This window comes from Trachurus japonicus, chromosome 8 (genome assembly GCF_045865225.1).
Source record: "Trachurus japonicus isolate A0001 chromosome 8, Traja_1.0".
Classification (NCBI taxonomy): domain Eukaryota; kingdom Metazoa; phylum Chordata; class Actinopteri; order Carangiformes; family Carangidae; genus Trachurus; species Trachurus japonicus.
The window spans coordinates 26,734,578-26,758,717 of NC_140914.1; the positions used below are offsets into that span (position 1 = coordinate 26,734,578).

At 42.5% G+C, this 24,140-nt stretch overlaps 1 protein-coding gene across 2 annotated transcripts in view; it reads left to right on the forward strand.

The window, feature by feature from the left end:
* Nucleotides 1-24,140, forward strand: part of hdac5 (histone deacetylase 5) — a 74,245-nt gene that overhangs the window by 8,555 nt on the left and 41,550 nt on the right. Inside the window, exon 2 of one of the 2 annotated variants that reach the window (XM_085785050.1) lies at nucleotides 7,394-7,537. In XM_085785050.1, coding sequence (XP_085641176.1) covers nucleotides 7,516-7,537 — 22 coding nt within the window. In that variant the 5' untranslated portion in view covers nucleotides 7,394-7,515. Of the gene's footprint in view, nucleotides 1-7,393; nucleotides 7,538-19,299; nucleotides 19,559-24,140 lie in introns of those variants that run through there. The other variant, XM_085785051.1, reaches the window with a different exon arrangement.

The window sequence follows — 24,140 nt, forward strand, 5'->3', positions numbered from 1 at the left end:
AGGATCATTCAGATTTCATTCTTTTCAAATTTCAATGGACTATTTTAAAAGAAAAGTTGCAGATCCTCACATCTTAAATAGGATTTTTTGTCATAATTGTTGAAAAAATGATTGAAAATATGAATTGATTATCAAAACACTTGCAGGTGTGATCCTGATATATGAGAGGCAGCATGTAGACTTTACGTCAGAATAGGTTTGCTCGTCTCCTTTCTCCTTGAGTCTCTTCTGTACAAGGAGAGAGAGAGAGGACACATTCATGGTTGAACAGTTCTACACAGAACACGTGTGTGTGTCTATTTGTGAGAGTGTGTGTCAGAGCGAGGGAGAAAAAGAGACTATAAACAAATATTGTAGGAGAGTTTCTATGGATCCAACTCCCTCTCTCTCTCTCTCTTTCTCACTTGCTCACACTTGCTGTTTGTTTAGGGAAGAGGTGCTCAGGTGAACCGTTACCACGGCAGCCAGCTCCCTGGTTGCCAGGCAGCACTTCCTGCTCCTCTCCAGAATGGGAGGGCCCAGGTATTTTAGGAAATGATGGTGTGAAGAAGGGGAGGAGGAGGAGGAGGAAGAGGAGGCAGAAAGCAGAGAGAGAGAGAGAGAGAGAGATTTTTATTTCTTGCTGCTTTGGGAACATGGAGCCACAGCGAGGTGGTGACTGGTTGTGTTGTATAATCAGAGATGTGTGTGTTTGTGCTGATACAGTAGTTGGTGAAAGCGTTGTCAGATTTAAAATGTCCTGCTGTTTGTGTGATGAGGGCGACACGCTGGAGCAGCTGATTCTCACTGTGACGGCTCTCGGCTCTCAGCGAGAAGGTTCTGGGATCGATTCCCGGGCCCCGGGGCCGTTCTTCTCTTCTCTCCGGGTCTGTCCAGCTTCCTCCCACCAGTCCAGGTGTGAGTGTTGTTTGTCTCCATGTGATGGACTGAGGACGTGTCCAGGTCCACGTCAGCTCCAGTCTTCTCCCCACAATACTTTATACTTGCACATTTAGGGATGTCACGATTACATGTTTGCACAATGAATGAAATGCCGGTTTCATTAATTGAAACGCCACAATTAATTAATCGTAAACATTCCTGAAAACCGTCACTTTCTAAAAAAGATTATGTCGGAACCGTAAAGACAGATCAGCGCAACTTACAGAACGAAAACAAATGTAACATTGAATTGGTAGGAACTTAAATATTACTGTGTCATTTGTAGGATAATTAAAAGAAAACAAAAAGAAAGAAAAGAAGAAAAGATTAAAATACATTTAAACATTTGGTATAGATGACAAATAATCACTGAAATAATTCAAACATTAATACAGTAAGTGTTCCTATATTATATCCGATATATCCTATATATATTACATATATTATATTATATACACAATATTGTATAATTAGTAATGTAATTATATCTTGACTATATTAGATTTTTACACATTCACAGTCTCGTGAAATAAATGAATGCATAATAATGGTGATAATCGTAATACCGTGATGATTATTCCTCTGACAATAATCTTACCAAGAAAACCCATAATCGTGTCATCCCTACTTCCACACTGTTTCTCAGATGCTGTGGTGTCATGGTGACTGTCACCACAGGACAGCTCCAGGGAGCCAGGGACTGCAGAGTGGGGAGTGGGGTGGGGTAGGGGGGTTTGAGAGGCCGGCCGTCGAAGTCAGAAACATCGCACTTCCTGTCGCACGGGCGAGCTCACAACAATAGCCGTGTCTCCGTTGAGCGGCTGCATCCTTGGAAAGCTGAATCTGATGAGCGATTGCCTCACAGCGAGGCCGCGCCACTCGGGGGAAAAACGCTTCCTCCTCCTCCTCCAGCGCGGTTGGGAAACACGTCCTCTGGTTTTTTTTTTTTTTTTTGTTCCCTGCAGGATCAAACGGGTGAATTCCCGGGACAATCACAACAGCATCCAGAGGATACAGGGGAATTCTCTGCTGACTAATCTCACGTCCCACTTCTTTTTTAGTTTGGGCCTCTGTGGTCCGTCTGTGTCCACCACGTCCCACCGATGATGCAGAGTGATTTGGGACATGGCTAATTACTGGTCTTGCTGTGTGCATCTGTTGTGTGAAGTTTTTTTTTATTTCTAAGATATGAATGTCAGTATATCAGATATGGCATTTTTCTACGTGGTCGGCACCACTGTTGTAAAAAGAGTAGTTCATTTAACCACTGCTCTTTGTATCAAGGTCATGGCCAGGAAACATATAAGTTGTTTGTATATGAAACAATGAATTCTTATTTTCTGGCTGCAAGTGGTCATGTTGGTAACCTGGATACTGTTCAGCTACCATCTATAACAAGAAACACCTAATAACCCACATTCTGATGCAATGATAAAGGCAAAGTATTTGGTTACAGGTTTTATTTCCTTTTATTCCCTTCTTTGTCACCTGCAGGCTGTCCATTTTCTCCACTTGGAGAAAGATAGCAGTGGGAACTGCGGACAGAAACACAATCCTGTCTGTGTTGTGTTGTGTCAGACGCACTTCGTTTTTGTGCTAAATGTCGTTTCTGGTGGCAGAGGATTGATGGAAATCTTTATCATCCCCAAAGGGGTAATTTAGTTTACAACAGTCAAACACATAGAATAATCACTGAATAAGGAAGTAAAAAAAATCAATAAATAAAGAGACAAAAAAAACAATTACTGTAAGAAACACATTACTGTAAGAATTGAACAGAATGCATTTCTACAGCTGATTTAAAGTGTAGGAATGTGTAACTGAGGCTTATAGAAAAACAATTAAATCACCAACATGGTTGACATGTTACATTTAAAAAGTAATTAGTTATAGTTGCTAGTTACTTTCTCCAATACATTATAAAAATAACTAATTTCCAGAAGAAATACAGTAACTATTGTGTTAAATAAAATGCTCAAATATCTCAAAATACTTGAACCTCTCCCATTTATCTGGAACTAACCAACTCACTCAGTATCCCTCCGCACAGAAAAAGGCTTTTTTCCCACTAGCTGATGGACTGAAAAAAAGTGTACTGTATATACTGTACACTTTAACAGGTGTATTATTTTGTGACGGGACTTCTTGAGTCAAGTAACGGCGCATTTTATTGTCAGTAACGGTAACAGCGTTATAACGGGGGGAAACAAGTAGTGCCGTTAGTAACGCTGTTATTCCCCTCACTGACAATATATTGACTGACAATAGTCAGTTAAAGCAACTCAACAAAATTGTTTACTGTCACTTAAACATTTTTATTGTTATCAGTTGCATAGAGAACCATAGAGCCAAGCCAGGAAAGCAGAATGAACATTAAAAATTTTATTATTTTTACCTTTTAGTCTTTTGCAGACAAACTCATTTTAGTCAGATGAACACCTCCCCTCCCTCCAGTGTCTCGGCCTGTAGGTAAATGTTCCTATCCACCCAGTGGAATGAATGAGTTGACGTAAACCTGAGTGAAGCCCTGGGTGTGTTTGGTGTTGTGTGCAGAGAGCAGTTACTGTAGTCCTGGTAATGAAGAGAGTTTAAAGTAAGATGCTTCAGTTAACCTTGCTTGCATTGTTGCTGGGTTGTTGTGTGTTATCCACTCACTATGCATCCATATTATCCAATGAGCTTGTTCATATCACCTCCAGACGGGAGACGCTCCACGTCCCCAGGCCCAGTCTCCTCTGTGCCAGGCCTTGGCACTCCCAGGTCCCACTCCCTGCCACCTGGCTCTCTACTCGCCGCACCTGACCCCGGTGTCTCTCCCTGTAGGTGTGTGTGTGTGTGGGGGGCTGGGGTCTTTAGGTTGGCAGCTGTATGTGATTTCCTTGGACTGTGTCGGTCTGACCCAGCAGACACTTGCTGCTCACCTCATTTTCACATTGTGAGCAGCAATTAGGCTGCTGCCAGGAGCTGAAGTGTTCTGCCCCCTTGGCCGACAAGAGGTGATCACATCTTACTGGAAGGGACACCTGAGGAAATCAGACAGGGGATTCAAAAGGATTTTGAAATTTGAGCTGGATAAAACACTGCTGAACGAGTAAACACACACACACACAGACAGAATATGACCCTGCAAATGCTTTTATGGAGGTAATGCATTGCCTCATTCGTCACGCGCGCACACACACACACACGCACGCACGCACGCACGCACGCACGCACGCACGCACGCACGCACACACACACACACACACACACACACACACACACACACACACACACACACACACAGTCTAATATTCATTCAAGACAGCCAGTCAGTCAGACGGTGTGTCATTTCTCTGTTCCCCCCCTGCTCTCTCTCTCATACTGTACATCAAGAAGTACACTTTGTCAGTACAAGACCAGTAGGTGGCGCCAGAGCACCAGGCAGCCATATTATGCAATAGAGTACAGCTTGTTTCCTTAATGTAATTTCCTGTTGGTTCAGGATACAATATACAGATGAGTAGTTTAGAAATGTAGACCAAAGAGACACTGGCACAGTTTCAGACACTTGTTCCCAAATTGAATCCATTTCAGCTTATACGATGCTAGTGTGTGTATATGTATATATAAGGCAGATTTCATGTTTTTTTAAATGTTATTTTACATGTGTGTGTGTGTGTACGTGCATGTGTGTATATATTTTACGATATATATTTACATATATATTATTATTTATTTTATTTTTTATTTTTCCTTTATTTAACCAGGAAATCCCATTTTGTTATATACAGTATGTATGTTGTGTGTGTGTGTATATATATATATATATATATATATAGAGAGAGAGAGAGAGTAGTACAATAGTAAAATAGAATAATAGAAGAATAGAATTCTTAAACTGAATAACAAATTAAGAAACTACCCTCTGTTATTAAAAAAAAAAAAAAGGCCACCAAGAGCAGCAACAAATTAAAGTTGGTATACCTAGAAAAAACACAGAGGAACATTTGAATGTAAAATGATAAACTTGTTCACGGAGCACTTTTCACACCAGAGATGTATGTATTACCTGGTACTGAAGCTACTGCGCTATCTGAAATAAATTAAATTAGACTTGAAAGTTTCCGTATGACGTGATCGGTGGCGTGTAGACTGGTCAGAAAACAACCTGAAATGACCAGCAGCTTCTGAGGAGATCAACATGAAAAGGTTGTTTTGTACCTAAAACTTTGACAGATCAAAGAAGTACTAAGTGGAAACATGTACATTATCTCTGGAAGCCTGCCTGCTGGCTCTGACTGTATATTAGCCTCAGTGTTGTGTTCTGGACCGTGGATGTTTCACTGGAGAAACAAACAGCAGCTTTGAGGTCAGATGGGTCACACTGTAGCTGTGTGTTTCATGAATGTTACTGTGTTTGATGTGTGTGTAGTGTGTGTGTGTGGAGTTCCAGTTTGGGAGTCAGTGACAGCTGACTGTTAGATGGGAAATCTGTCTGTGTTGTTATGCTTATAATCTCCAGACACACAAACACACACACACACACACACACACACACACACACACACACACACACACTCTTATCACCATCCAGCGCAGCAGATCAATACACTGATTAAATCTTGTATTGACACAGTTTGCAGGAGGCTCTCCCTGTTACACCGTCCTCGTCTCTAATTAGGTTTATTCATTAATGTAGCCATCTGCTGTACAGCCACTGTTTTTTTGTTGTTGTTGTTATGGTTTTTTTTGAAGATTTTGTGCTGATGTTGCAAAAACCAGTTCAATCACAATGAATACAGCTGCTTTTAACTGCAGCATGTACAGGCAAACAGAATGGCAGCGCTAGCTTCCTGTGTTGTTAGTGGATGTTTTTGGATTAGACAGTAGCAAAGATGCTACTGGCTGTTTCTCATGTGAATTACCAGACTTGTCAATGCAAGGTGGTGTGTGGGCAAATAGATGGTATGCAAATGCATTTGAGTGGTGTATGTTGTGTACAAACTGAAGGTGAATTACACATTTGTATGTGCTGCATGATAAAATATTGTTTGTAAACAGGAAAACAACACTTACAGTAGGCTAACTTTAGAAAGATGGCTGAGGAGGCAATCACCAGCGTTATAAGCTAAGCCGACCGTATGATAAAGGACAATCAATATAAATTAGAAATCATTAAAGGGATAGTTCAGTTGTTTTGAAGTGGGGGTTGTATAAGGTACAAATGCATCTGCGCGATGCAGCAACACTGAGTGAGTTGGTTAGTTCCTTATAAACTGCTTTTTTTCCCCAACCAGCTGATGCACTGTAAATAATCTGTAGCGTACACTTAAACTGTTGTATGTGTTTGAGATGGGGCTATAGGTGGCAAAAAGATACTGTTATTTTAGGTCCATTCACAGCTGATTATTGCCTGCGTCTCTGTCCAGCACTAGAGTAGAGAGCTGTCTACTACAGATATTACGGTTAGGAGCCATTTGTACTTCATAGAACCCCACTTCAAAAAATCTGAACTATCCCTTTAAAATATTCTGCACATACACTGGCTAGATGCTAGATGGTGAAAGTCTATTAAAAGTATGCTAGATTGGAAATGTAAGTGACTTAAAATAATTATATAATTAGATTGGAGCCCGCCGTAAAAGGCTGGTACATTTACTCCTCCAGAATTGCATTACACTTAAAGGGATAGTTCAACATCTTGGCAAATTGGCCATAATCCCTATAGTTTTAGGAGTAGGTTTGTTACCTTTAATTGTCGGTGCAAACTGTTTTTAGAACGGTGGAGCAGAGCCTCAAGCTGCTCAGAGCTTCTTGGTTTCACTCATCAAACTCATCAAATAGACAATCCAACAACTCCAAAAAGTTGTGACTTGCACATTCACCACGCTATAAGATAACGTAACGTTACGAGACTGAGTTGTTTTAGAGGTAAATTCATGCAAAACCACTGATGCGCGTGCCCATCGGGGGCAGTTTTTCGGCAAGCAGTCTCTGCTTTTGCCTCTAAACAACTCTGTCTCATTCTAAAAATAGCTTGCACTGACAATTAAAGGTAATGGACCTACTCCTAAAACTATAGGGATTATGGCTATGGGCCAATTTGCCAAAATGTTGAACTATCCCTTTAATGATAAAACAACAACATACAGTGAGGGGTCGGTACCAGGAGACTCATTTCAGTGGAGAAAGGACAGAGCTGCTCACCTTAACATAGATTCTGACACAGTATAGCAGCATCGAGGACAGTGGGAAAATAGGATGGTTTATGATGAACAAAGCTGTTTTTATTTAACTCCATAAAGAATGTAATATATTCCTTGGCCTTGACAGTAAAGCAGAGTTTGATTTTTAGTGTGTATGTATGAGAAGATAGTATTAAATATTAATGGATCATCCACACTCAGTTTTAATTCATGGGGAAAGTAAGGTAGAAAATACAAAGAACCAGATTGTAAGTAATATTATCATTTTTTTTTCTCTTTTGCAGAGGAGCCAACATCGTCTGTCCATCGTCTGTGCTCCGACACATGGCTGACGCAGAGGACCCACTTTAACACACACGTACACGCAGTGGGAGGAGTGGGGTGACACGTCCCGATCTCGACCTTCATGAATTCATCACACGCCTCAGGTGAGTCGCTGTCAATTTCTATCTCCGACTGGTTCCTGGTGGGATTGTAAGAAAATGTCAACACTGAAATATCGCGATTTGATAGATATTCAAAAACACTGTACCGATTTTTTTTTTTTACATGAAAAATATTCACGTCGGTGGTGAATTTGGATGTTGCATATTAAACTCTGACTGCTGGTTGGCAGCAGTCATTCAGCCACTGATCAGTAATCAGATGTCGTGAGAGTACAGGTCTGTGGCTCATCCCAAGCTCAAGCATTAGCGAACTCGGCACAATCAAAAAATGAAAAAAAAAATCACATTAATTGCAATATATCGTATCGCAATACGTATCGTATCGCAATACGTATTGTATCGCGATATATATTGTATCGCCAGGTTCTTGCCAATACACACCTTTAGTTCATGGTGGTATAACTGGAGTGCTACAGATGCAGCAGTGTGTGAGTGGCTGGTGTTGGTTGTCTATACTGTGGAAATGCACCACTGTATATTGGTAGGTTTAGCCTGTTCTTTTGCTCAGGGATGGTTTTCTCTGTTGTGTGAGTATACTCTGTGGTGGATGATTGTTGGTCAGTCATTCACATCTATGACAACCGAACACCAGGATATACTTACAAAACCATCCTGACCATCAGAGGTGAGCCCATCTGTTTCCCCACAGTTCCTATATAAGCAATGCAATTATGAAATTGAATGTGTGAATAAAACCACAGCTAGGCCTGTCACAATTATGACATAATCGCCTGATCGCAATCATTTCAGCTGACTGCAACAATTTTGTATAACGGCTCAACCTGACATAACCATAACAACTGGATGAAACAGAAATGTTATTTCCATCACTATTTCCTCGTAATTTGAGGTTTGACTGGTCCTCTTTTAATGACATCATCATGTTGTGCCCCCTTCTTCTGCTGTGTTTTAATGACATGATTGGGGAATTAGTGCCACAAACTGTTTATCTGGAGGAGCTTAATTTCAATTTGCATCTATTGACATAAGCATCATGGATTTATCTGCAAAGCCTAAAGACAAACAGAAGTGCAGTTTTTATTTATATGTTCCAATGTTTAAAGCCAATAAATGGCTCTTCTACTTCATAATGTGTCTATTATTAAATTATGCTTAGTATTATGTTTATTATAGTAGTGGCATAAAATGATCAGAAAAAGACAATAAAGGTCCAGTGTGTAATATTTGTCGAGGTTTATTGGCAGAATCAATGCATATATTTGTATAAGTGTATAATCACTATAAAATAAAATCTGTTTGGTATTCATAGCCTTATAATTCTTCTTTTATATAGCAAGGGTCTTGCTTAGAGAGTTTCGCCATCTTGCGCCGCCATGTTTGTACAGAGTGGAAAATCCAGCCAACCAGAGAGCACGTTTCAAGAGTTTCACGTTCATAAATGAACAATATAATTATTTAATAGATAAATAATAGAATCAAAATGCTAGATGTCACTGTTTTCCCCTCATTTTACACATTGGACCTTTAAGTTGTTAATTACAATTATTTGTATGACAATTAATCGTCCACTAAAATGTCGTGACAGTGACAGCCCAAACCACACCAGGCAAAAATGAGTGCAGCATGATTTTCAGTATCAGTAGTGATCCTGACATCTTGACTTTGATATGGAATTTTAACTATTGTATATATTTTAAGAAGAAAATGAAAATGCACAGAAGAGTTCAGATTTTGAGTTTGATCTATTTTTACGCCTGGCTCCTTCGCACACCTCAAACATGTTCGTGTAAATAAACAGCTAATCACCTGCATTATTAGATCTGGGTCTAAGCATGCTGCATGCTTACTGGCTCACAGGAGCTGATGAGATTTACTCATTTACTCTCTTAGGCCGGGAACACACTGACACTGGCTGCGTTGTCAGAGAGCGGCGGCTGACATCATGGAGCCGCTGTGCAGCATCACGTACGCTCACAACTCAGGATGCATCCTTTGCTTCCGCTGCCGTCTCTCTGCATAGAGTTCCAACGTGCAGCTAAAGACATATAGCCGTTGCAGCTTTGTCATAGACAACAACAGCCGAAGGTGTCGGCTCTATGTTGTTTTGCTGGTGTGATGTCAGCGTGAGATCAACAGGTATTTCCTCTGTCTGTCTCCACTGGGACTCTCGCGCAGCATGAGAGAGGCTGGATCTCTACATCACACGCTGCAAGTGCAACACAAGAGATGCGTGTCTGACGCTTGTCTCATGTAGGCTGTGTGTGTGTATGTGCAGTGTGAAAATCAACACGTTCTGCTGCCGCCACCACACTCACGCCACAGCCAGCGTGTTTGTGGCCTTAGAGTATCTAAATCTGGTATTAAATGACATGGCACTCTTCAGTCCTCAAACCGACTCAGTTTGACCAGAAACTGATCATATTCAATCCCCTGCCCCAAGATCAGCTGTGGCTGATGGGAGTGTTATTGGTTTTGTCTGATACTGATGAATAAACCTGGTGAAATTGGAGAAATTTTTGTAACCTTTAATTTTGATGGAGAATTAAAGGATTAACGTGGTGCAGTCATCCTCTGGGGACCATGAACGTCAGTACCATCAAATCATTGTTGTTTAGATGTTATGTCAGTCTGCACCAAAGTGGTGGATTGACCAAAAGGTGACTCAATAATAGAGGGAATAATGATAAAAATAAAAATATATATATGCAGGCGGTTTTAAAAAATTCCATACATTTCCTTTAACCTCAGTCTCCATTCTTTACATCACAAGTGGTTCAAGTGGCCCAGTTCCCACATTTTCCTCTTAATTGGCACATATCGGATCTGTAACATAATGTGAAAACTCACGGAATTGGACAAGGTCAGATCGGATTGTTATGCAGAAATAAATCGGCTATAGGAATCGGATATCTACTGTATCAATACGTCTGTAATCTGAACAGACAGAAAATATATTTCCTCGCATTGCGAGTCGTACGTCATCAATAATGTAATGATGGTGCATTTTGACGATAGCGTTGATAACTGATAGATAACGTTGTTTTGTAACCCCGTAACCCCGTTTTAAGCGTATTTTGGGGCTTTTTGGCCTTTATTCGATAGCATAGTCGAGAGAGAGACAGGAAATGGGAGGCAGAGAGAGAGGGAATGACATGCAGCAAAGGGCCGCCTCAGTCAGGATTCCATACCTCTGCATTGAGCTGGGGATCTGGGGTGCCTGCTCTACCAACTGAGCTAAACGATGCCCCAATAGTGTTGATACAGTAACTGATATAGCAGAGATCACACCTGGATACGTCCAGGCCTTAAAAACATCTCTCCTCTTTCTCCTTCGCCGTAAAATGTGACGAATATTCTGTGCACCTCTCATTGATGAAACCTGTGGGAGCTACATTAGTTTGTTTGAATGAAAAGTGAAGCTTCATGCGTGAACTGGACAGAAGAGCAGCGCAGCCTCGGGCTCTGTATGTACAGAAATCACCACATTTACATGAATCGAGCGGTCTACCTGTAATTTAATTTAGATAAAAAATACAGCAGAGGAAAATTTGGTGCAACTCTTGTTATTACTTTTTTCTTTTTGGAGAAACACACATTTCAGGACTGCTGACCTGTATCATCAGAACCTGTGATGTCCTGTGATTTTCATTTCAGAAATCTCTTCACCACTGACGGGGGTACTCGGACTGCAAACAATTTCCTCATTAATTTATCATATTTTTTTATCGGTCCGATAATTATCATGCATCCCTACTTATATGCACTATGTACTGCATTGTGTGTGTGTGTGTGTGTAGAAAATCAATACACTGCACATTAATTAACGGGGTAACAGGACGACACCATTAAGGCAACCTCAGGTATTTTTTCCTGACAACTTTGTCTCAGACTGAATGGCTGACTGACTGCCTGTAATTTAGTTGTCATGGATACAGATATAGTACATGATACACACAAACACACACGCACGTACACTTACAGACACACACACACACACACACACACACACACACACACACACACACACACACACACACACACACACACACACACACAGACAGCAGTGTGACTCCAGGGTTTGATGCGCCTCAAATAGAAACGCAGAGATGAGTCATCCACTGAGCTACTGCAGTACACACACACACACGCGCACACACACACACACATACACACGCACACACACCTTTAGCAGATGCAGATGTGTTTAGTATGTGCGACCATGGAGATGTTGCCTGGCCGGTCCCATGACGCTTGGCCAGCTCTCAGTATTTACATTTTCTCCCCTCTATCTATTTAGTCTTTGTGCTTGTGAGTCACACTGAGGCAGCACTAAAATCTGCTGGAGGACACACAGGGAGGTGAGGATGAGGAGGGTGATGAAGAGGATGGAGAGGAGGTGGGATGAAGGTGATGATAAAATGAATCAATGAGGTATTATCACTCCTGGAAAAAAGAAGGACAGCAAACAAAAAGCTGACAGATAGAGAAGAGTCCAAATCATCCACCTTAGTAAATGAGTTGGATTTGTCCTGAGCTCATTCATTCATGCCATTCAAGATTTTTCATTTTTTATTTTTTTTAATGCGTTTCCATCAGATACATAAAGCCTGATTCATTCTGATCCTGGGTTTTTTGTAATCCAGCAGTGGGAGACGTCCCTTTACACCGAGATCTATTCTGTACAGCTACACTTAGGACTGAGCTGCTGAACGGGATAAACAACCGCTATAAATAGCAGCCAGGGGTTTTCAATTAATAATATCCACACTGACAGCAAAGTGAGCAGTGCAGCTTTTGGTTTAAAAACACAAACCGTTCTGTGATTCTCCCCGAGATATCCCCCACGGTGGAACACGCCTCTGAAACGCTGCCGTCCGATGGAACCTGCTCCTCAAATACAAAAATGGCACATAGGGGGAGAGGGGGTTGGTTGTTGTGCGATTTCTTGGCTGCACACTTGATGCACAAGTTTCCAGAAAAAATGATGTTCTCATTGTGATGTAACAATCTAACCATGTGTTCACCCCAAACGCAATGGAGGCGATGAACGCCACAAGCTTCCATTCAAAATCAGTGTACATGATGCGATGACGTGCGTTGTCGTTTCGGGCGACGCATATCGGGTGATAAGCACTGTCACTACCCGATTTGCAACGCTACCCGATTTGAGACAATACTGGTCTGCGCATGCGCAGACCGGCCGCCTACGGCAACTCCACTTGGACAAACTTCATTTGGGCACTGCCCGATTTGCGTACATGCTTCAAGTTCTGTGAATTTAAAATACGGTACTGTGAAAATGATTAAAAAATAAAATAAAATAAAAACCGCGGAGGTCCGTCATACTGTAAGACAGCCGCGGCAGACTCGTTTATTCAGTGAGTGTTGTGGTAGTTGTGATTGTTTGTGGTTGTCATGGTGATGAGGCCGGCGAGAAAAGACGACAGTAAACATTAAAAGTCCGCCTGTGTTCCTGTTTTCTGAGCATCAAGATCCATACCACCACAACGAACCCTCAATTTACATTACTAATAAAGTATTTAAAAAAATAAATAAAAAGATAAACCGTCTCTGGCGACGCACATAGGGCAGTGATCCTAAGTCAATTCAACCAAGTTTGTCCAAGTGGAGTTGCTGTACGTGGCAGTCACAAATCGGGTAGCGTTGCAAATCGGGTAGTGACAAGCACGACGCAATGAAGCGTCCATCGCGATGGTGTATCGCTTGAAGTTGAAAAATTTCAACTTTTCAAGCGACATTGAGTGACGCTGTGCCTTGACATCCAATCAGCGTTGATATCCAACCATGTCACCGATGTAGTTACGCCAGACACACATTTCAAAACATGGAGGAGAAGATTATTGTGGCTGTGTGCGGTTTCCCGGAGCTCTTCAACACAACGTCGTACTTTTACCGCGATCGCCATAAAAACCCAGACATGACGGCGTTTGGGATTCGGATTGTTGTGTGACGTCACACAACTGATTCTCGGCAAAGTCGGGGTCGATTTTTTCTCTGACTTCGCAGAGTTGGAGCTCCGACTTGAGGTGGCGTTTGCCTGCACTTTTTCAAGTCTTTCCGACCTGTCTCGTACGCAGCATTAAGTGCAACAAAGCATATTCATCAGGAAACGTTTCTTCAGCGCAAGTTTAAATTAACACTTTATTAACACCGCGCGCACCGTAAAATTTTTTGACCGGCGCAAGACGGACTCATGTTTTCATTCATCAATAATTAAAGTCAGAGGTTCAAAGAGGTTCACATACCGTCGTAGTTCTGACCATAAACGGCAATTTGGCTGCGTTATTCTCATGACTCGCCACGAAGGAAACGCTGGTCGGCTCAACCAGCATTTCCGCCACCACTAATAATAACAAAATAACGATAGAGACAGAACGATATATTTATCGAAAATGGGCCCATTAACAAGTGTGGGTAGCGGAGATTCATCCACATTAATGTGAGACTTTTTTATAACCGAATAGAAACTCCTCGTTGTCCCTTTAAACTAGCCTTGTAAACCAGCCTCTCGCGGAAATGCATTTCATTTCATTTCTCGGGAGAGTCTGGCCTCATCCCCCCTGCAAGCGCTTGGGGTGGGCGGGAGCTGGGCGGGAGTAGTAGCAAAGACGGTTTAATATCTTTGGTAGTAGCGTTGACTGACAACCCCATTCAGCCAATCAGCAAGTTGGTGCAGTGACGGGGCTTTGCACCAGTCGGTCCCTGATTGGCCAACGTGCTGTGTCAATCACAGCGGGCGACGCTGATTGGCTCGGCCTTCTGAGGGTTTCAGTCCAAACGCTTAGAATGGGGATGAGGCCAGACTCTCCCTCGGAATGAAATGAAATGCACTTCCGCGAGAGGCTGGTTTACGAGGCTACCTTTAAACTACCTTTGAAACTAATTGAAAACATCACAGTACGATGTTAGGTGTTTTCTTTCACGTGAATGAGCCATGAGAAAAAGCTGGCCGACGGTTAGTGATGCTGCTCGGTGACACGCGACAGTATCGCGGAACGCCGCATCACTCACATTGGGATTACATCGGTTGGCGCCGCGAGCGCGATACCTTCACGGCTTCACCTTGATGTGAACCAACGCTGAACAAGCTGCGTGTTCCTGAGCTCTGGAGGCGGGGCTTCAGAGAGAAGTCTGAGGAAAGAGGCTTGGACTTTTGACTTGTGTATTTTCAGAATGTGGCCTGCTAGAACCGTTTTTCCAGCATCTCCAACCCTACCTTTAAAAAAACTAAAACAATCACAAGCCTTTAGACAAAATGCTGACTAATGCTTTAATTACTTGTGGAAATAATTGTTGGCTTTGCATTTATTAACCCAGTGGATCCAACGGTGCCTGTTAATGAGTTGCATCTGACTTTTCTATGAATGTGACGAAGCACCTTGATTCTCAGAGTGAAAACACCACTACCATTTCATGATTTTATCATTAAGTGGTTTCTTTGACTAATTTTGTGACATTTCACTACAGATAAATGTTATGATAGTGAATACTACTGTCAGTAACCTCAAAAGAGAGCCGACATTCATTGTAACCTCTTATGTACATAGATGAATGAAAGAGCACTCACTCACAAAAGCATTCTTAAGGAAAAAAGACCTTTGCTAGTTAGTCTATATAAATAATCTTCCTCCTGTGATGAGACAGTTACTATTCTAAGTCAAGGCAGGCTTCTGTACATGTCGCTGATATTAGCCTCAAGCAGAAATACCACCATGGTCTATATTATGGCCAATAAGCAAAGAGAAACAAAGACACACCGTTAGTATCACCATTTTAAATGTGCTTAAAAATATAACTGCGGTTACTATTACCATGGTTTATTATGGGGTATTTTGTTGTGCACATTACAGGGCTTACGTGGAAACATTTGTTAATGTATTTCCAAGACAATAAGTCAATATTCCCAGTCATTTCATAAGCCCATTACTAAAATGTTACGTGCGTGCCACAACTAGTTCCCCCTGGGAGACAGTAACTTGTGGCACAGCTCAGTGGAGACACATGCCAAGTCACGCCACACACCAAAACAACCAAATAATAGGCCAGCTGCAAGCAAACACTGATTAATGGCTCAAAGGTCCAGTTCCTGTTGCTCCTCCTGACTCAGGAGAGGGTTCAGAGGAGCTGAACTTTATATGTTATGGATGTTATAATCAAGGCAGGTTGATTTTTATTTATTATTTATTTTATTTTGAAGGCAGATGGATTCCTATGTATTTCTATGTTTGATTTGGGTTCAAAGGAACAAAAATGAAGGAGAATTACTATTTAAGATACAAGTCAGTGAAATGTCTTTAAGAGAGAAATTAAAATTATATTCATTTTCCAATCAGTTGTGATCATTGGAAAGTCATCAACACGTATGAGTGGGACAAAAGAGGCTGGGAACCGTTGTACATCCTCATCCAGCAACCGTCTCCCTGCTACAGGGACTTGTTCTATGTCGGTCAAAACATGGTGGAGGGGCGCATGACGTCTGTCCGACTACCCATTTCTCCGACCACCCATTTCTCCGACTCCGACCATACATTTCTTTATTTTTGCGTCCATCAGTCCGACCTCCCACTTCTCCGACTTAAGTAGCCCTAACCCTTAACCTTACCCTAAACCTAACCTCAACACTGTAGAATGGGTAGTCGGAGAAATGAGCCGTCGGACTTGTGGGCAGTCGGACTGACGTATGCTCCCCATGGTAGAGGACAGTGACGCCCGTCTTACACTAAAGTTACTGCTCATCATATGCTATTATTTAGATTTTTAGAGGCAAAGCTACTGCAAAAACAACTCAACTAACATGATTTCTGATTTTTGAACATGTGTAGCATGTTTTAAAGGTACATTGTGTAGGAATTACTCCCATATAGCGTTGTGGTTGTATATCGCAAGCAACTCAATCATATTTTTCATGCTGCATTCACGTGAAATTAGGCAGACGGCCTGACGGATGTGGTATTGTTTACCTGACCCACTTCTGTGACTAAAATGACATCTGGTGTGTTACCGTCGGCCGTCTGCCCGACTGCACGTGAATGCAGCATCAGTGTAACGCTCCATTCCTCCTCACTGCGTTACTGCGGTGACTTTTCACAGACGCCACCTCCACCTGAGCCGACAGCTCCGGTGTCTCTGGTGAGTTTCCGTGGTTTCCTACCGTCACGGTGCCACTGAACGTAAAAACATGGCGACACGACATGGCAGACAGCACCGAGCTTACCCGCTCCATGTAGATATGAATGATATGAACGGCAAATTCAGAGCTCACTGGAACACTTCAGTTTGTTGATGGGGGGGATTACTGATTAATGAAAAACATAATTTTGAACGAAATAATCGATTTTTGTGAATAGATAACAGGAGAAGTTACACAATGTCCCTTTAACAATAGCACCATAATAATAATAATGGTAATTTTGATCATTAAAACTGTGATGCACAATTTTTATACCATGTAATTGTCTATCATTATCTCAGCCATATCTGAAATGTCCTTTCAGAAATCCATTATTGATCGGGCTATAAAGTGATTGGCTCATTGAGAATCTGTCAGCACCAGCATGATAACACATTTTACCCTGTTGACGGTTGTACTGTATGTTAGCCTGTTAACGTGTAGCAGCGCTGAACGCAGAGTGCAGCTGAGGCCGACGGGAACGTCGTTAATTTTGCAGGAGTCTGGTGATAAACTGATCTAGGATCTGCCGCGACGACGGGTCGTCACAAGGGTCTCATGCAAAAAAACCAAAACAAAACAATTTTGGTGTGGATTCGGCAAAGGAGGCGCACGCCGTTTGACTGACAGGTGATCTCTGGTGAAGTGCAGCACAGAAACATGACAGCGCTGAAAGCCTCCGCCTCAGCTTCCCCCCTCCCCCTCCCCCCCCTCCCCCCTACACCTCCTCCACCACCCCACCCAGAGCTGTAGGCTTACTGCTCTCACTCTCCCTCTCTCTCTCTCTCTCCGTCTATTTTTATCTGAGGCTCCTCCTCCTCCCTGGCAGGCTATTTTCAGCTCCAGTCCCTCCATTAACCCCCCATCTCCCTGCCTTAGTGAAGGCTTCTCTTCTCTTCTTCTCTCCTCTCCCCTTCTCTCCTCTCCTCTTCTCTCTCCTTCTCTTCTCTTCTTTTCTCCTCTCGCCTTCTCTTCTCTTCTCTCTCCTTCTCTTCTCTCCTCTTCTCTTCTCCTATAAATCTTTCAAAATAAAACGCTGCCAATGTCACAACTGAAATATGCTGCTGCAAAAAAAAGGTGAATGAAGGTGAGAGGAGGGAGAGTCCACGCCGATGTTGTGACGCTCACTGAAATGAAATGAGCTGTTGTTGACTTTCTCTTCATCCGTCTAACTTCCTTTCCACCCAGTGATCTACTTTCAGTCTCTCTCTCTCTCTCTCGCTCCTCACCCTCCTCCCTCCGTCTCCTCTCTCTCTCTCTCTCTCTCTCTCTCTGCATTCATTCAGCAGCTCAAACAACCTCACAGACACACGCTCGTATATACACACACACACACACAGACACACACACCTCCAGTGACTCTTCCACAGTGAATATCAGCTCTCTGACCAGCAGCTGTCTCCGGCCGCCCGTCTTGTCCCTTTTTTGCGTGTGTTTTCAAGCCAAAGGGAGAGAGAGGAGGACAACGTGCTGTTTTCATTTTTTTTTTCTGGAGGAAGGATTCTAACGCGCTGCTCGTCTTCTCCAGCTCAGCCTCCCTTTCCTCACATTTCCTCTTTTTTTTTTTTTTTATAATACTGCGCTCTCTCTCCTTCTCCCTCCTTCCTCCCTTCTATTTCCCTCTCACTGTCATTCTCTCAGCTCTTCGTTCTAATTTTGGAAGCATGGAACCTCGGGGAGCGCTCTCCCAAAGCTATTTACGTCCTTGCCTCTCCTCCTCCTCCTCCTCCTCCTCCTCCTCCTCCTCCTCCTCCTCCTCCTCCTCCTCCTCCTCCACCTCCTCCTCCTCTCCTCTCTCTCTCGTCAGCCAGGAGGAGAACAGCATGAAGATCCTTTGATGCACCAAGAGCAGGGGAATTCGGCTTCTCCTCGTCTCGGTATTTTCTTGTTGTTGTGTTGTGCTGGCTGTGGGAAGCAGCAGAGAGAGGGAGAGAGAGAGAGAGGCTGCAGCGGCTCCTGCTCTTGAACCGGTCTCTTCCATCACATCTCAGCTTATGGAAACACACATTTGTGTTTTGTTTTTTTTCGTTCCCTTCCTGGCAAGCAATCAGATTTCATTGATTCCCTCCCTCCACGGTCACGGGCTCTCACGCTCGGTAAAGACTCTGCGAGGATTTCCACACGGCAGACGAGGAAACAAACTTTCTCTTCCATCTAGCAGTGGCGAGTGACTCGTTCCAACCCTAGAACACACCACCAGCCCTGCTGTCGCTCCGGAGCTGGAGAAAGTGTTGTTGTTTTTTCTTTCCCGGTGTGGATCGGGGGACTCCAGGTGATGCAGGGAGTCAAGATTCCAGGTCGCTGCCGCTTCCAGTTTTTGATCCATTCCTTGTGAACGCTGCAGGATTCTGATTCTGAATTGCCGGGACCTGTAGCTGAAGCTGTAACGTTAGAAAAGAGGATGATGTCTGAGCCACAGTGACCAGTCGTCACGGATGCGGACCGGACTACACAGTACAAATTGGGATTTTGTTTCAGTTTATGGAATTCATTCATGTTCATTCTCTATTAATTTCACAATAAAAAGGTGAGTTTTTCCCTGATTTTCCTTTTCCGGAGAGCACACTTCACTTCTATCAATGCCTGCGCCCCCTCAGACCTTAAACTCGGCCATGGTGGGGTCTCCTCAGAGGGACTGACCGGTTTGTTGTTTCTGGTGACAAAAGAGACCGCTGCCTCCCGTCTTGGCATGCTGTTGCGTCCCACCGTGTCAGGATTGTGCGCCATGTTGCAGACCATCTATGAGACTGAGTCCTGCTTTTCCTCTGCAAGCACAGACAGCCACCAGCCTCTGGAGCTCCTGAGTGGCAACAGGGGCTCCGGCTCCGGCAGCACTGCCATGCCCACCACCGGTGAGTCATAATCTGGGGGAAAGAGGTGTGCATGCGTTGAATGTGTGTGTGTGTGAGTGAGTGAGTGCAGCGTCTCAGCGTGTGTGTGTGTGTCTTGTTGATAGAGCAGGACGTAAGATTTGATAATAGGTTATAGCGCGGAGTGGGGAAGGTGGGACGGACAGGTGGCTGCAAAATGACAGGAAGTTGGCGATTGTATAGTCGGGGTGGACGGTTGCAGCAGTGACACACACACACTCACACTCACACACACACACACACACACACACAAGAGCTCACTGAAGCAGTTAAGGCACTTTAGAAAAACCCCTCAGCACCCGATTGCCGCATTTTCCATCAGGGTTAATACACTACATATGTACAGTAGCACAGGAACACCGTCCTCATGTTTTTTTGAAAATTGCACTAAACAAGACGCCTCTTAAAGGGCGGAAACGCTCTGTCAATCACACTCTGCAAAGTTTCTGCAGCTGCAGTCTGCTGCCGTTTGAACGTTCAGCTGCCGGTTCGGTCCAGTCGGATTAGTTACAATAATTATCAAATTGCTAGACGCCTTGTGTGTGTGTGTGTGTGTGTCGTGCGAGGCTGGTGGGTGCAGTGTGATCTGCTGGACAAAAGCGAGGTGAGCAGGGGTTTGGAGCGAGGCGCCACGCCAGCGGGTCGTTAGCCGGTAGAGTTAGGACGCACATTCGCTCTAATCTGCTTTTCCCAATTGCAGTGTTGGCTGACTGGCAAAACCCAGGTCAGTGGAGATGTGTGTTTGTGTGTGTGTGTGTGTGTGTGTGTGTGTGTGTGTGTGTGTTCAAACTTCACAGGCTCACATAGATTATTCTGTGCAGGAGGTTGATGCATCCTCTATAGCTGTAGCCCATGTTTTCTTATAGTAGATTACTTGAAAATATACTTGCACTTGAATTTCCTTTGGGGTCAATAAAGTATCTCTAAGTCTAAGTCTAGGATTAGCCTTCAGTTTGCTAACCCCTAACCCAATACTTATCAAAAACTTTATTTAAAACTGCAACTAAAAACTTTGCGGTTTTAGTTGTTCTGTGACACTCCTGTGTGTTTGCATGCAGTTGCTTGTTCAGGAGAATACTGGTTCCACAGCCAGTGATGACAAATCTGTAAAACTAATCTGGACAAAACTGTTCAGACTTGAACAGAGAGACTTGGAGTCCCACAGCTTGGTCTTGGTGGAAAACCAAATCACCAAATCAGCTGTTCCATGTTTCTGCTCATTCACCAGATACAGAGAAGCATTTGGAGCTGAGTTTGTGTCCACACAAGAAATTTAAAATCTATATTCTATTCCTTTTTTTTTTTTGGATAAAAGATTAAACTACAATCCTTGATCTGCACTTTGTTTTCCCCAATCTGATTTTATTGTGAAATTCCTGACAGGAAGTTATTATTTTTTGGATGTTTGCACAGTTATTCATTTAACAGGTGATGCACGTTAAAGTGTTTTATTTAGAAAGTTCCTGGCGACCACCCTGCTTCCTGGCTCCTGTCGTCTGTCGTCACGGAGACCGCAGCTGGTGTTAATAATAATAATAATAATAATAATAACTTTATTTATACAGTAGCACCTTTAAAAACACAAGTTTACAAAGTGCTTCACAAAACAATGAAGAAGAGACAAGTCATAACCATAAAACCATAAGGGTGGGCCGCCCAAGCATTACAGCAACACAGGCAATACAAGAACTCAAATTAGAGCGCAGGATGCAGCTAAATCTAAATAAAATAAATAAAAGGGGGGTGTGCATGATAAAAACAAATAATATGAGATACAATAAGATAAACTAAGATGGGATAAAAGAGATAAACCAAAGAAAGTGTAAAGTAAAACAAAGACCATCTGAATAAAACTGTGAGATAAGATAGATCATATAGGATGACATCATAAAAAGCAAGTCTGTAAAAGTGGGTTTAACCCTTTGATGCACAACATGGGTCTAAATAGACCCGAGTGAGTTTTTTTGTGCTATATCTTTGCGAAAAATTTATTTCATCATATAGAATTCCAGGTATTCCTCAATTAACTTGTTTTTGATCATAATACATCCTTATTTTATTTTTTACTTTTTCACTTTTTTAATAAAAACACATTTTGTATCACTACCCCTCTAATGCGCAACATGGGTCTAAAATGACCCACATTCATTTCCAATGTGATTTCATGCTGAGTGATAGTTTCTTTGCTGTAACTTTTGAAATCTATCTATTTTATGATTGAATGTTCCAAGTATTATTTAATATCTTGTTTTTTATTAGTGGGGTCATTATTTCCATTTTTCATCTCTTACTTGTGAACAAAAATGAACAAAAATGTCTCAGTGAGTGGACCAGTTGAAAAAACAAGTATAGCAAGAATACTTTAATTTTAGCATTCCCTCACTATCTATACCAACAACAGACAATTGTTTCCTTGATTACAATAATGACTAGTCATTACTTGTCCTTTTTCCCCCATTAATAGCTCTGTTGACATATTCTACTGTGGTCAACAGCTAGCCATAGTTTATTCTCTCTGAGTAGGCTATTTCAATGTTATATCTTTGAAATCACTGCACAGTATTTATCATTTTCTTAAGTAAATATTGTTTTTTAAGCACATATAATCATATTTACTTGTTTTACAATTATTCCAATTTACCTAAAGAAACATTTGATGACTCATTAAAGATAACTGTGCATAATTGATAAGGTTTTAGTTACCTTGAATAAGTAGCTACATTACTTGTCATAAAGGGACATACCTTAATATTAGCAAGTTAGCTAACTGTTAACATGATGACATGTTCTAGCTGGTGACAACAATATAATAATATTCTATTGTAGACACCAGCTAGAACATGTCAACAGCTACCTACCTAGCTAGCTGTTGACATGTTCTACTGTAGTTAACTAATACAGTAGAATGTAGAAATGTCAACAGCTAGCTAGCTAACTGGTCCACTCTCTGAGACTTTTTGTCTATTTGTTCATAAAATAAGAAAGTAAAAATGGAAATAACACCCTGTACTAATTAAAAACAAGATATTCAAATGATACTTGGAGGATTCAATCAAAAAATTTATTGATTTTAAAAGATACCACAAAGAAACACTCACCCAGCATGAATTCACATGGAAAATGAATGCGGGTCATTTTAGACCCATGTTGCGCATTAGAGGGGGTGTGCATATGTTGTGCATCAAAGGGTTAAAGAAGCGATTTAAAAGCCGACACTGAGTCTGCATGCCTTATCTCCTGCAGCGGCGATGGCGGTTGATTGGTCGGCTGGTCGGTGGGTTCTCTACTCAGGTGGAGGACCGGTATGGCAGCTGTTCTGTTTTAACACTTAACCAACACAGAATCTCAATATAGAATCTCTTAATGATGCAAACCTGTGTGATTCATCCCAAACGTAGATGACGCGCTGAAGTAAGATGATCCACGGTGTCAGATCGTCATCACATCGCCCACTCCTGTGATGACTAACTTTTTGCGGCTGCTGTTCGGTGCTGGACGTTTTACTTCTAGCCGTTTTTCTTTCTTTTTTTTAAGTATATATATTTTTTTATTTTTAATGGACAGGACAGTTGAGAGAGACAGGAAATGGGAGGCAGAGGTGGGGAAGGACACGCAGGATGGGGCCGCTCGACGTGGGATCCGATCCGGGGCTGCCTGCAGTGAGGACTATGGGGCATGGGGCGGGTGCTCTACCAACTGAGCTAAACACCGGCCCTACTTATAGCCGTTTTATCTTCCTGTTGCCGTGAATATGAGTTTTAACAAGAGTGCTGAGACGGAATCAAAACATTAAGGGGCTGTGTCCACCAGACGCGCTTTTAGCGCTCTGAGCTCCCGCGACCAACGGCCGTGTCCACCAAGCGCACTTTGGGAGCACTCACTCTCTCAGAATGCTACTGTAACCAGGTTACAAAACAAATCGTCTCACTTCGGAACCGCTTGACGAGCGGCTCGCTGTTGAACATATTTCAACTCTGAGCGCCGCAACAAAAAAGGAAGCGCTGAGAGTGTTTTTTCCGCCGAGGGTGCTGAGCGCTGTGAGCGCCGAACTCCATACGATCTGAATGGAAAATAGCTGCCCAAAACGCTAAAAGCACATCTGGACGTGGCCCCTAAAGGTCCAGTGTGTAAAATGAGGGGAAAACAGTGACATCTAGCATTCTGATTCTATTACTTATCTATTAAATAATTCTATTGTTTATTTATTTATTTATTTATTGAAACGCGCTCTCTGGTTGGCTGGATTTCCCATTCCATACAAACATGGCGCCGCAAGATGGTGGCACACTCTAAGCAAGACCCTTGCTACATGTATATAGAAGAATTATAAGGCTATGAAAACCAAATAGATTTTATTTTATAGCAATTATACACTTATACTAATATTCATTGGTAGTATATTCAGATTTTGCCTTGACAAAATATTACACACTGGACCTTTAAAGCTGCACGTCGCAAAACCAAAACAAAGCTAAAAGACACCACAAGAAACCACACAACCAAAGGGAAGAATTATGGGATTGGGTGAGAGGAGTTTCCACCAAGCCATTCCAAAGGTATTGAC